The 15161-nt window shown below is 44.5% G+C and overlaps 1 protein-coding gene across 3 annotated transcripts in view; it reads right to left on the bottom strand.

Annotated features, from left to right (window-relative positions):
• Positions 1 to 15161, bottom strand: part of GPC3 (glypican 3) — a 406719-nt gene that overhangs the window by 47411 nt on the left and 344147 nt on the right. For 2 of the 3 annotated variants that reach the window (XM_026520618.4, XM_026520616.4), the window contains one exon: positions 2101 to 2260. In XM_026520618.4, the coding sequence (XP_026376403.1) occupies positions 2101 to 2260 (160 nt within the window). Of the gene's footprint in view, positions 1 to 356; positions 2261 to 15161 lie in introns of those variants that run through there. The other variant, XM_057315054.1, reaches the window with a different exon arrangement.

Below are 15161 nucleotides of genomic sequence, written 5' to 3'. Positions count from 1 at the left end.
AGATGTTCCCGAGACTCCAATAAGCACCCTTCCAGGGACTCAAGCCAAATGGAAGAACACGATCGTGGATTGCCGGCACCAGCATGGCCCGCGAGGACGGCGCGTTTTCTCTGTTTCGCAAATGGAGAAACTGACTTTCAAGAAGAGGAAGGGGGCTTGCCCTGGGACATGTGGGAGTTCGAAGCAAAGTCAGGAAGAGAGGTGGCCTGCACTTCATCCAGTGCAAGAAAACAAGGGAAGAAGGGAGCCAGGGCAGCCAGCCAGGAGGACCGCCTGCTGGTTACGGTGAAAAGGGTAAAAGGTCTGTTCGGGGACAAGAGGAGATAAAAGAAGGTCTGAACCTCCTCTGAGACTTGATTTTTTTTTTTTAATTTTTTATTCCCAAGTTGTGTTTTGGAGGAAAACTTTGGAAGTTCTAACTGAGATGGCAGTAAACGCGCACAGTGTTCCAAGTCCGGTTGACTGAGTGGACGTTGATGAGTCACAGGGACCAGACGGCATCTACCCAGATTTGGGGTAAAATTGTGTAAGAGCTGACCAAAGCGTAGAGCTTGTCATTCCAAACAGCTATTGTGCCATGAGCCTGGCGGATTGCCAGCGAGTCTCCTCTCCATGAGAAGCATTTCAAAGGGGATCGAGGGAGCTCCAGGCCGGTAGGATCGCTGAACATGTTACGCAAGTGTAACCTATTGGGAGTAAGGCATCATTTTTCCTGTAAATTAAATTAACCACCATTTGTGTGGTGTTTTACAGTTTACAAAGCACTTAGGGTTAATCATGCCTAACTAATTGACTAGAATTCTTTGAGAGGATAAATGTGCGACGTGGGCAAAGGGAAACCAGTGGATGTAATCTATTTAGATTTTGAAAAGGCCCTTGACAAGGTCCCCTACCAGACACTGTTTAAAAAAGTTAAGTCGTCATGGAATTGTGGAGTAGCGTTTTGAAATGGATAGGGACGTGGCTTATAGGCAGGAAAGCGAGAGGAGGGGTGGGCAGGGACATATTTGGAGAAGGATGAAAAGTGGTGTGTCCCAAGGACTGTGCTGGAGCCAGTTAACATTTTGGCGAATCATCTGGTCAACCGTTAAATGACTGAGAGCTGTTCTGCGGGGCAAAATGCAAAGCAGATTTCGGTCTTTTTACAATTGTCTAGATGAGCAGAGAAAGAAGACTCAAAGTAGAATTACTCCGAAAGAGGCCTCTGAAATCTCACTGCCTGGCTCTGAATCCTGACTCTGCCCTTAGCGACCGCACGACCTTAAGCAAGTTATTCGACCTCTTCCAGCGTCAGTTTTCTCATCCGTAAAGTGGGAATCACCACCCCTCGTTCATAGTGGAAATGATACGAGACAATGCAGGCAAAGTTCCGGCACAGAGCTTGGAGTCTGGTTAACGTCCAGAGAACATTGGCTTCTATTATGTTTACTTATTATTAGATGCTGGCCTCTGAGTGATCTTGTTATGCCCTAGGAGCGGAACTTGGGAGTCACTGCAGACTATTTCTTGAAAGCATTGGCAGCGTTTGTTTTAGCAATTCAGAGAGGATGGGGGATGCGTGGATTGTGAAAGATCTCATTCCAGGAAACGAACGATTACGGGGCACCTCGTACGTGCTAGGTACCAGGCTAGATGCTTTACAAATGTTCCCTGTTGATGTACTCCTCCAGTAGTCCTATGAAGTTGGGGTATTGATCCCCATTTGACGGACGAGGGAGTGAAGACTTAGGAGGACGGCAGCCAGAACGCAAATCCAAGTTTGCTCTACCCCCAAAGCTAGTTTTTTGTCACTGCATCATATTTAAAATGCAAATTTTAAATGTTAATTCCAGTATAATTAACATACAGTGGAGGGACGGGTGTAATTTAAGGAGGGACAAAAGAGCGGGATCTACACGGAAATAAATGTGGGCAATGGTATGAAGACAGAAACAAGAGCAGTACGTTTATGCTTCCTTCTGGAGTTACCCCATTGTTGGTGTTCACTGGACCCCCAAGATTGCAGGGACTTTTGAAAAGTTAGAGGAAGCAGAGTCAACTGGTGCTGAACTGGGGAGCCTGGCCATCTGGGCTCGGATGCCAGCTGCCGCGTGCACCCACCTGCAAGGAAGCGGAGCTGGTTCCTCACTTTCCTGTCGCCATCCCCTGAGCCCCCGATGCACTCGTCTTCATCGTCGCCACAGTCGCCACTTCCAAGCCCTTCCTCGTCAAGGTTTTTATCCAGAACTCTACCTTTGGGCACAGACATGGTTCTCAGGAGCTGAAAGAAATGACCAGAAATGTAGCAGCAATTTAGATTTCTCAGGGAGGTCTAAGACAGTGTCTTGTGAACAGGAGGCATTAAAGAAGGTTGAATGAGTTACACAGAATCTTTTAAAAACCATCTTCAAATGTAGGTAAGTGTGAACGGCTTATATTCTTTTTTTCCCCCAAGATTTATTTATTTGAGAGAGAGAGAGAGAGCGCAAGAGCATGGGGGAGGGGCAGAAGGAGAGGGAGAAGCAGACTCCCCACAGAGCAGGGAGCCCAATGGCGCTCGATCTCATGACCCTGAGATCACGACCTGAGCTGAAACCAAGAGTTGGTCACTTAACCGACTGAGCCACCCAGGCACCCCTATATTCTTTTTTAAAAAATATTTATTTATTTTCGGGAGAGCGGTGCAGAGGGAGAGAGAAAAGGAGAGAATCTCAAGCAGACTCTGTGCTGAGCCCAGAGCTCAAGGTGGGGCTCGATCCCATGACCCTGAGATCACCACGACCTGAGCTAAAACCAACAAACTGAGCCACCCCGGCATCCCAACTGCTTATATTCTTTGGAATTTTATACTTCTAGAATGCTCGATAGCATTTGACACGATTCTCTACTCCTCCATGCTACTTCCACACCCAGTAGCTAGTGTATACCGCATTGGACCTCCCATACATGGTATTTAAGTCCCCGAAAGACTCCATGCTAGGAGACCTCACTGAAGAGAAACTTAAGATGTGACAGACTAAGCATATTTATAGGCTGAGAGGACACCAAGATCAGAAAAGATCCCTATGGAAGCCTCCTACAATGAAATTTCCATTAAATTCAAACAACAAATGCTTCCTACCAGATGAAGAGACTAGCAATGGCATTTTACACACATTTTAAATACATACTTATGATTAATTGCCAACATGCCATGCCTTGATCACTAGAAGAACTTTAAAAATCTCTCCCTCTTTCACAATTTCCATAAGGTGGTTTGAAATTCATGTTGCTTTATTGTAGACAATATGCCTACTAAGAGGCATGTCTGTTTTGCTGCTCAGTGTCTGACTTTTCAGTTATGTACTCAATGCCTTTTTTTTAAAGATTTTATTTATTTATTTGACAGAGAAAGACACCGAGAGGGGGAACACAGCAGGGGGAGCGGGAGAGGGAGAAGCAGGCTCCCCACTGAGCAGGGAGCCCGACCCAAGGCCTGATCCCAGGACGCTGGGATCATGACCCAAACTAAAGGCAGACACTTAATGACTGAGCCACCCAAGCTCCCCAACGCCTTTTTAATTTTATGGTGACTCCCACCTCCCCCAAATTTCTCCGCTGACCCAGAAGCCCAGCTCACAGCATGAATGGTCTCTGAGGGCAGTTCTCAGACTCCATGTACTTTTCCTTGCCATCTCTCACCACGGCTGTATTCCAGTGTCCTCTATTTCTGCCCCATCACCCATTTTCAGCCCTAAAAGTTGGGCCCACCTCATACTTCTAAATAATGGCCAAGAAAAGATGCTGGATCTACCAAAAGTGAGATTTTTGTAATTGCACAAGAGGTATCCAGAAAAGAGATGCATACACGGACATATCTCGGTTTCTGTGGTTTCTATTATCTGTGTTCACTGTCACTGCAAAGTATACTTTCATGTTCTCCACTTGTGATTTAGCTCCTACCCCCAGATCTACTGGGAACAGGCTATATACCATAGAGAAATGTGACTGTGAGTTTGTTTCTTTTTTCAAGCAAAGAAAGAAAAGTCCAGCAACCTCTACTGGTGTTGGAGAAGCCAAGCCACCTACCATCTCCCACTCTAGCACCGTCTCCACCCTGCTGTTCTAATGCATCCCTTCTCTGACCCTCCCCACCCCAACTCATCCTACACATCTAAATGTATAATATAGGGGCACCTGGGCGGCTCAGTTGGTTAAGCGTCTGCCTTCAGCTAAGGTCATGATCCCAAGGTCCTGGGATCGAGTCCCGCATTGTGCTCTTTGCTCAGTAGGGAGCCTGCTTCTCCCTCTGCCTGCAGCTCCCCCTGCTTGTGTGCTCTCTCTCTCTCTCTCTGACAAATAAATAAACAAAATCTTAAAAAAAAATAAATGTGTAATCTAGACGCATAGGCTAGGATAAGCTAGCCTAGTGATTCTCTATCCTCTTGGTCTCAGGGCCCCTTTATACTCTTGTCCAGAATCCCAGAGAACTTCTGTTTTATACAAGTTATATCTATTGACATTTACCATCTTAGAAATTATAAATGAGAAATGTAAAAAATATTTAATAACTAGTTTGAACTGAACAGTAATAAACCCATGATTTGTTAACATAAATAACATTTTCTAATGAAAAAGAAATATATTTTTCCCTGACATAAAATAGTTAGAAGGGTGGCATTGTTCTACATTTTTGCAAATCTCTTTGAAGTCCAGCTTAATATGGTAGCTGGATTATCATATCCGCTTCTCCATCCAATCTGTTGTTACATGTTGTTTTGATTGAAATATTTGTACAAATTCCAGTGTTTTACAGATATGTAGTGGGAAAAGAGGAAGTATTTTAGTACCCTTTTCAGATAACTGTGGATATTTTCCAGTGATACTTCATAAAAACAACAAGTAGGAAAAGGTAGTTGCAATGTGGAATATGAAACCACATGAGTCAACTTTTCATGTTCTGTTACATTAAAATCCATTGGTGTCTTCTGAACTTCGAGTGGACCTTTCACCCATTTGTCTCATCATACAGGGGTCATCCAAAAATACTGGTTCACTGAGCTATGTGGGTCTTCTGGATGTCAATGCCTTTCATTATCTGATACATTTAAAAAATCACATTCATTAATTACATCACCTGCGATCTCATTAGAAAAAGTCTAAGTATTGGGACGCTTTCAAGCTCATGGTGATAGATACAAGTTTTCCAAAATTTTGATTTTCTCTTGAAAGTTTAAATTTTATCATTGGCAACAAATACTACCAGCTTTTCCTTCAACTAAGGGGCTCTCTTTGTTCCTTTCAAAGAAAAGGTCTAGCAAATACTCAAGTCTGGATAACCATAGTTTGTCAGTCAGTTCGAATAAAAATAGCATTGCATGAAAATGAGGCCAGTTTAGCTCATAGCTTAAATGATCTTACAAATGCTTTCCCTTGAGACACACATCTATATGGTTTGCAGCAGAAATACCTTACGTCTACTTCACAGGATAGTGCTTTTAAGACTGATAAATAGATTGATTGATTTTAGAGAGAGAGGGAGAGAGAGCCCGAGCGGGAGAGGGAGAGAGAATCTCAAGAAGACTCCATGCCCCGCGTGGAGCCCTACGCGGAGCTTCATCCCAGGACCCTGAGATCACAACCTGAGCCGAAACCAAGAGTCAGACACATAACTGACTGAGCTACCCAGGCGCCCCATACACACAGAATATATTTTTTAAAGATTTTATTTATTTATTTGACAGTGAGAGAGACAGCCAGTGAGAGAGGGAACACAAGCAGGGGGAGCGGGAGAGGAAGAAGCAGGCTCCCAGCAGAGGAGCCTGATGCGGGGCTCGATCCCAGGACCCTGGGATCACACCCTGAGCCGAAACCAAGAGTCAGACACTTAACTGACTGAGCCACCCAGGCACCCCACACAGAATATTTTTTAGAAGGACACTCAGGAATTATAGTTTAATAAACTAATCATTTTTCCTGCTTTGGCCATAACTGCTTTTTTTTTTTTTTTTAAGTAATCTCTATGCCCAACATGGGGCTCAAACTCCCCACCTCAAGATCAAGAGCTGCGTGCTCCACTGCCTGAGCCGGCCAGGTGCCCCAGCCATGATAATTTTTCTTTAATGGCCAGCCATGATATTCCTAAGTGAAACTGCCTTTTATTTTCCTGTAACTGTATGTCGGTGACGAATATAATGACTCCTGGATACAGTTTGGTGTCCCTGCTCTGATTCATACTGTGCTGCTAACAGTTGTACTCACCATTGCTTTTGCACCATCGGTGCAAATATCAACCCAGTGAAAAATGCAAAATAACACCTTGGTACTGTTGTACCAGTAATTTTGACCTTGTGGCTCCCTAGGCTTCGTGGATTATCAGGGTCCACACACCATTCTTTGAACACTGTTAATCTAGACTATAATATCACTCTAGTTTGACCAACTCCCATTTACCGTTATTTTATACGAGAAAATTGCTTTTGACATAAGCATTTTTAGGTTAATTTTCAAAAATACATCCTTCGTGTATGTGATGAGATTCCCTGAATAAGAACTGTTCCCTTAAGGGGAGCTTGCCGTTAGATATAGATTAGAGAACTTGCTATTTCTCAAGCGCATCTTGTCTCTGTGCCTATCATTAGTCCCGTTGGCAAACATTAATTGATCACCTAATATGAGCTGTTTTCGTTGCCGTCTGTTGAAAGCACACCATCCTTTCAAGCCAAGTTCAAATGCCACTTCCTTAATCAAGCCTTCCAGGCTACCACACATGGTCATTACGGTTCTCCCTTTCTTTCTTCCACCACCACTTCCTCTGTCTGTACTTCCTAAATAGTGCTTGATGTATGCAGCCTGGCATTATTTACGTGAACATGTGACGTCACTCTACCACTAGACTGTGAGCTGCCCAGGGGCCGAGTCTTCTTCTTTGAACCTCGTTGCATTTCAGGCAGTGCCTGGCACATGGTAGGCACTCAGTAAATGCGCTCCGGAATGGAAGCAAAATAAAGTGGCATGGTATCTTTAATTCTTTCAAAGCTACTGCTACAACCTCATGAAAATGAGAACGCACCGATGGATGATAGAAGAACTTGTGAATGAATAGCTAAATGCTTTTGGATGACCTTGCCTAAGAATCAATAGCTAATCTTTGAGAGGCCATTTTCCAGCCTCATGTACGATGCCCCCAGTATTCTCTGGTAGTTCAATTTTTTTAAGTACACTAAAAAAAAAAAACACCTTTAAAACTTTGCCAGTGAGATTACTTCTTTAGTCCTCAATGGCTCCCATTTTGGAGACAAGTTCAACATCGAAGGATTATAGTGTATGTTGAAACCACTACACACAGCCATTTGCTGATGAGCCTGACCCGCACACATTGACAAATTCAAACCTAGAAAACTATTAAGGCGAAAGTCCTAAAGAAAAGTCTGAGGCTTCAGAGTGTTGAAAGAAGGGTAATGCGTCAGAGACGAGGAACTGCCAGCGAGAACTGTGGGTTGAGTACAGCCTGGAATTTGGCACAGAAATCACATCAGCTAATTACAATTCACAATATTGACCTTTCTGTCCCCTCTCTCACTCTTTCCAATGTCTTCCAGACTGAACACTCACTTTATGAAAAGGAAGTTATGAGGGCCTTGCGCACAAACCAGCTAACTTTGGGTGCCTAATGCTTTTGATGAACTGTTTACCATTTTCAAAGGACACAATTCTGTGAGCTTTTTAAAAGCCAAGGCTCAGAATAATGATTATCAATATAAACTATCTTATTAAAACACAGGTCTGCTGATTTCACTCCACTCCCCCACCATCATTCCAGAAGCCTGACATTTCTGCCACGCATTGCTTGGCAGACCTTAGCAGGAAGCGTACAGGCTTTTTTTCACAGCCAGCTTTTTCCACAGCTCCTAGCCTCCTTGCAACTCTGGTTGAGCCACATGAGACTATCACAGTTGCTTATATATACTATCGATTTTTATTTTATAATCTAATATTTTAATTATCTAAGTATCCGTGTAATATAGAAAGGCGAAAGGAGAGAGAAATACAGAAAAATCCCCAATTCCCAAACTCCAATAAACAACGTTCGTGTTTTCAAAGGTAGGCTTCTTTGTAATGTCTGTATTTTCACATTGGTGAATTTGGATTTGAGAATCAGACTGACTTAGGGTGAGATTCCTGATTTTCCCCTTTATTAGCTTTCCCCCCGCCTATTAACCTTGCTGCTTATTCTCCCTAAACCTCAGTGTCCTCATCTGTGAAATGAGGAAAATAATGCCAGCCTCAGAGAATTGTTGTAATGCTTTAAATGTGATAAAACACCTACACGGTGCCTTTAAGGAATCTACTGAAATTCACTTAACCATGACCTAATACTGAATATTGACATTACTTCTAGTTCTTTTGGTCTTATAAATAAAGATGAAGCATCAGGAGCATTCACACAACTCTTTCCATATTTTGGATTTATTTCCTTAGTTTCCCATTAGTATAGGATTCTTGGGTCAAAGGGTATATACAGTTGTTGTTTTTTTAAAAGATTTTTTTTATTTGACAGAGAGAGACACAGTGAGAGAGGGAACACAAATAGGGGGAGTGGGAGGGGGAGAAGCAGGCTTCCTGCTGAGCAGGGAGCCCGATGCGGGGCTCGATCCCAGGACCCCGGGATCATGACCTGAGGCGAAGGCAGATCCTTAACGACCGAGCCACGCAGGTGCCCCAAAAGGGTTTATACAGTTTTTAGGGGTGCCTGGCTGGCTCAGTCGGTAGAACATGCAACTGTTGATCTTGGGGTCATGAGTTTAAGATGCGTGTTGGGAGTAGAGATGACTTAAAAAAAATAAAGAAAAGAATATGTACATTTTTATACACCATGGGAGCATCCTAGGTGATTAAAAACTCAGGTTCCCAGGCCCCATCCACAGAGCTGCTGATTTAGTAGGCCTGAGGTAGACCACAGATCTGCATTTTTAACCGGATCGGTCTCCCGCCATCTTGCCATGAGTGAACCACGGTTCCCACTTTAAGAAAGGCTGCTCCAGTGTCACTCCACTTCCTAGAAACCCTCTAAAATCATGTTTGGTAAAGAGTCACCTCAGCCTCGTGTGTTTGAATTCTTTAATACGTGCTCTTCAAACCACTTTTTGTGAAAAGTAAATTCAATCTGATGATTTCCTTTTCACTTAAGTACGGACATCATGACCTTTTTGTCTTTGTAGTTAATGAAAATACCCTTGTGTAAAAGGTGAGTGACTTTGTTTGATTAGAAAGTGAAATATTTTAAAGTTAGCTTTGGAACAGGTACCCAGGACTGTGTGATAAAAGGAACCAAAAAGCCTGGAATAATTACTTAAGAAAATTAGAACCGTGGTGTAAGAGAGAGAGAGAGAAAGAAAGTCTTCCTAGAATATAGCAACTTCATGTTCTTAAAACGATAACCAGGATAACAAAAGAATACTGTGGCACGGGACAATGTGATTTGGCCAAAACCCTTTTCGTGCCTGGCTGGCAGGAGAACTAAGATCAAAGAACATGCTTGTTCTTAGGGGGATCAAATATGCTGGAATTAGACCAGCAAGAGCAGCAACTCTTGATCTCTCTATATGGTATAAATAACATGCCTCTTGAAATTATCTTGATTGCAAAGATATGAACCTTATCAGCCACACAGTGTGTTAGGGCTTAACATCTGTTCTCTCGCAGAATCCTCAGATCCTCACCGCCAATTTGCGTAACGAGGAAGACTGCCGTCCCTCTCTCCCCCCTCACGGGAGGACACGGACACGGAGGCTCGGAGAGGGGACACGACTTGACCAAGTCACTGAGTAAGTGATGGAGGCCTCATTAACAATAACGGCTTCTGCTTCCAAGCCCAGACCTCTTCAAAAAAACATGCTGGGTTAAGTGAAGACATCAGCTGGGGCCTTCGTTTCACATTGCTGCCATCTTAACTGTCTTCACCTGAGCCGCTTTCCAGTTCAATCCCACCTTCTCAGATGCTGGCCATGAACTACAGCTGGATGAGCCAGCCTCTTGTTACTGGGTGGGAGACCCGCGGAGGTGGACGGATAATGGCATCGGATGCCTCCCACTTGTTTTTCCCAGCCTCGCCATCTACTGCGCCTTAAATAACCAAACCAGCTCATCACAAACAGGTTTGTTTTGAAAAGCTTCAGACAGCTGGTTAGAATAGAATGAAAAATTCCATTACTGCTGCTACATGGCTAAGAGTTTTCTTGCCCTTAAGCTCTTCAGCTTTTTAAAAATAAAGGATCAGAAACAAAAGAGAGAACTGCAAATATGGGGCTTGGTACATAGTTGGGGGCTTTTGCTGGTCTTGTCTCCTTGGGCCACTCACGTACCTCTCTCTGGGTAGTTTTTCAATAACTGGAATCCGGGTTACATTTTAAAGCTATTAAGCTGGGCTTACCAAACTGATTTTGAACTATTTGGATGCTCGGCTTTATACAACCTGCAAGGAATGCTTTGGGGGGCCCAGATTTCCATGTCCACAGCAATGTAAACACACGCTTTACTGTTTGCCTTTGAGTAGCATAAGCTAATGGGAAACAAATGCCGTGATCCCAACGAAGCCCAGCTTTTCTGGAATGCCATTAGTATTTCTACGTCGTGCACATCCGCAAGGCTTAGGGCATGTGACCTCTGTTTTGCGTGCACGCTTTCTTTGAACAAATGCACCAAACCACAGCCACAACTAATTGGAAACAATTGCAAGCCCGCACATTTGAGATGAAGCCAGAACCCCAGCGCGCAGGGCTACAATTAATGGCTCTATCTGCACTTCACACATCGGAGGGGCAATAAAGTCTCGCAGTTAAGAGTGTGAGCTTTGGAATCTGCCCAGCAAGGGTCTGAATCTCCACTCAGCCTACTTACGAGCTGTGTGACTTGGGGCAACTTTTTTCGTGTCTCTGAGCTTCAGTTTCCTTACCTGTAAGATGGAAGCTAAAGCTATTTGCTCACCGTTCACAGTCCCGTGTGGACTTCTGTCACAGAACTTTCCACAGTGTGTAATTACAGATTCCCCTGTTGTACCTCCACCAGACTAACAGAAGGGATAATGGTCTGTTTGGATTACCCGTGTGTATACAGCACAGTGTTTGGTACGAAGTAAATGCTTGGTAAATATTCATTAAATGGATGAGTGGACAAATAAAGAGACGACGGCGTGGAAGGTGTTTCACATGTTGCTCGGCAAGACAGTAAGTTCTCGAACATGTGAACTCTGCTGCTGAGGATAATGACGATCTTGAAGAGGAAGGAGAGGAGAAGGAGAGCAGAAGCAGCCCCAGAAGCAGACGCGAAAAGCTTTTAAGGCCGAACAAGTAAACTCTGCGGCCAGACACGGAGGTACCAGAAAGAAGGCTGGGGGGGCAGCTTTTTAAGAGTCTGAGGAAGCCCTTCTATCTGAGCACCGCACGCTCACCCACGGCGCCACTGGAGCTCCCCGAGGAAACCCATCTGGATGCTGCCAGTAAGGGGAGGGTCTGCGCACTAAGGGCGCGCAGAGAGCGAAGGGACCGCCAGCGGCTGTGTTTCCATATGGCATCAGGAAGAAGGCCACCCACACCCAGAGACGCTCTTGTCCGGGCAGTGCTTCCCGGGCCACCTCCTACTCAGAGCGCACGCTTTCTCTGCCACTTGCAGCAACCCCGCTTTTGACTTTATGTTTGTTAACGTAGCACTGAAACTTGTGCAAATAAGTCCTCCCGATGAAATAAGCGTCTAGCTAGTCAAACAAACCAGCAGGTGAAAGAAGCAAACTGGAGATAACAACGAACACTATTTTGGTGGAAGGGGCACCTGGGTGGCTCAGTCGGTTAAGCGTCTGTCTTTGGCTCAGGTCATGATCTCGGGGTCCTGGGATCGAGCCCCACGTTGGGCTCCCTGCTCAGCGGGGAGTCTGCTTCTCCCTCTGCCCCTCCCCTGCTCAGGCACTTGCTCTCTCATAAATAAATAAAATCTTTGAAAAAAAAAAAACCCAAAACAAAAATTATTTCCGTGGGGCTCCCTCTCCATGGTAGAAATGGTTCTCTGCAGTTTTAGGAAGCTGTCCACTTCTTTAAAATAAACAATTTATGATAATATTACCAATAGCTTAGACCTGTACAGTTTTATTTTTTTCCCAGAGGAAGTAGAGCACGCTGATTAAAAGCTCACACTTGAGAAAACTTGCGTTCAAATGCAGACTCTATCATTTACTAGCTTCGTTGCTATAAACAAGTTGTTCTTTAACCCCTCAGAGCCTTATGTTTCTCATCTATAAAGTGGGTATAGTAATACCCGTACCCATTCCCCACAGTGCTTTGCTGTGGGGATTAAATGAGGTAATCCATGTAAAGCACTGAGCTCAGTATCTGGCACACAGTAAGTGTTCACACAATGGTATATATTAGAACCTATATATATATACACACACACACACACATACATATATATATATTAAACATGGAATTTTCTTTCCTTTTTTTTTTAAAGATTTCACTTACTCATTTGAGAGAGAGAGAGAGAGAGCACAAGCAGGGGGAGTGCCAGAGGGAGAGAGAGAAGCAGACTCCCCGCTGAGCAGGGAGCCCAATGTGGGGCTTGATCCCAGGACCCTGAGATCATGACCTGAGCCGAAGGCAGCCGCTCAACTGATGAAGCCACACAGGTGCCCCGTAAAATCTACATTGTTCTAAAATCTGAATCTCCGAAGGGGACGAATTCGGAATTGTTGGTGTTAGTTGACATTCAGTTACGGCCTGGGTAGGGCTTGTTCTGTGGAACACTGTAGGCCCTCCAAAAATCTTAATGTGTCATTCTGATCAGCGTTTTATTATTTTTATAATGAAAAGTACTTCCATATCTGTTTTCTCAGTTGATCCATTCAGGACCCACATGAGGCAGCAGGGCAAGCATTATTAGCTTCATTTCACGAGTCAGGGAATTGTTGCGGAGAGAGATGTGAGACAACGTACCCATTTTTAGCATGACAACTGTTTAAGGGTAGCTACTGTAAGGTCGGTAGGATTTGGAGTGGGGTCGGGGAGGAGAGCTTCTGTACTCCATCACTAAACTGGGAGCAGGCATGGTCCTGGAACCCAAGCAGTGCCTGAGACATGGTAGGTACTCAGGAAATGCTTGGTAACTGACAGAATGAATGAGCCAAGGGGTTAACAAAATAAATAAGCAGTTGATTCGCCAACTTATGATTTCTCCCAATCTCTGTCTCTGCAACCCTGATCTGAGCAGCCATTACTCTTGCTCCGGTCTGGAAATAGCTGATTCCTGCCCGGGAGCCCTTGGATACACTGAGGCTAGACAGATGTACAGAGAGATTAAGTGACTGACTACCAGCCTTCACTTTATTAGGGCAACCCTGAGAGGCAGGTCCCACATTCTGCCCCAGCTGAGGGAGCCTCCTCCTCTGATAAAGTGAGGTGAGGTCAGGGGCACCTGGCTCGCTCCGTCGTGGAGCAGGTGACTCTTGATCTCAGGGTCATGAGTTTGACCCCCGCGTTGGGTGTGGAGCCTACTTAAAAAAAAGTGGGGTGGGGCACCTGGGTGGCGCAGTCGTTGGGTGTCTGCCTTCGGCTCAGGGCGTGATCCCGGTGTTCTGGGATCGAGCCCCACATTGGGCTCCTCCGCTGGGAGCCTGCTTCTTCCTCTCCCACTCCCCCTGCTGTGTTCCCTCTCTCACTGGCTGTCTCTCTCTGTCAAATTAATAAATAAAATCTTTAACAAAAAAAAAAAAGTGGGGTAAAGTCAAAGAGGAAGGCAGAAAATCGGTCTTTTCAAGCAAATGAACCAACTAACCCAAAGGGATGTGGCCAAGCAAAGCACTGAGTGGCTGGATGGGGTTCCCAAGGCCACCCAGCGAGCCTCTTCCAATCCCCAGTGAATCTTCGGTTTGCTAGGTAAGTCAGCCTGTATGTGTTAATTCTGGGCTCTGTAATGCCTTCCTTTAAGGTCGCTGGACTTAGCCGACTAAATCTCAGTTTAAGGGGCCAAAAGTCCCTCGAAGTAGGGTTCCAGTGATAAGGCTGGAGTCAAGGCGGGCCTGGACTGGAGAAGGGGGTGAGCTCAGGCTGGTCCACCAGGTGTGGTGGCAGCAAGTCCAATTTCTCTCTGAAAGCATCTGATTTTGGCCACCACCGCTGTTGAAGATTAGCGACTTGTTGTCCCTGTGTCAGTTTTAAGTCACCGTGAAAAGCCACAAGGACAAAATAGAACTGTTTCTATAAGGAAAACTTACTTGGAAGACATCTGTGAACCCCCCCTCTCCCCAGGACCACTTGGTTTCCAAAGGAATTGCCTCAGCCAGCCAGAGGGCAAGGGTCCCAGGGTGAGGGTGTACTGGGATATTACATATTTCCTCAGGGAACGGAGGTTACACAGGCTTGGTCTGAGCTTCTACTATTGTCCTAGTGTATAAATCGGATTCATTCCAAATAGACATCTTGTGGTTATACTTTTGGGAAATGAAAATTCTTGCCTCTAAAAATAACCTTTGTGTATGAACCACAGTTAGCCATGTCATCAAGCACGGGGCTTGAAGAATCAACCTCAATGACTGGAGAATGATGGTTCACTATTCTTCTGGAAGGCCTCTCGCCCACCGAGGATCACTGAGATACCTCTAGTTTTCCTGTCAAAGGTTTTTTTTCCTTTAAAGACTAGGTCTAGATCAGGATTTAAAAATAAGTTTTCAGTGAAAAGAGTTCTCCTACTCTGGTATACTATTTGAAAAATAGGAGTTTTAAAACAGGTTTCAGATAATTACAGTGAAATTGTATTATTCTGAAGTATAATAAATGAACTGGTACATCTGGTATAAATAAATTAGCTGGGACGTGATGAAAAACTAGATTCTCAGTTTCTCGTTATTATTTCCTTGGAGGTCAGAGAACTTCAAACCTTTCCTTTTCTAAGTTTTGGGCTACAGAATCTTAAGAGGGAAATGGGCTCCCACAGGAAACATGAATAAAATTATTATAATATTCATATTTAATGACATACTTTGAAAGGTTGAAATAGAAGCAGCAAAAGAATGGTGCTCTTGTATACTTTTAAGCCTTACTCCTTGAGTGAAGATGAACTTAAGAAATGCTTGGGGGACGCCTGGGTGGCTCAGTTGGTTAAGCATCTGCCTTTGGCTCAGGTCATGATCTCAGGGTCTGCTTCTCCCTCTCCCTCTG

The sequence above is a fragment of the Ursus arctos genome, chromosome X, assembly GCF_023065955.2.
Source record: "Ursus arctos isolate Adak ecotype North America chromosome X, UrsArc2.0, whole genome shotgun sequence".
In the NCBI taxonomy this organism is placed as follows: Eukaryota; Metazoa; Chordata; class Mammalia; order Carnivora; family Ursidae; genus Ursus; species Ursus arctos.
This window is presented reverse-complemented; position numbering and strand designations above follow the sequence as displayed.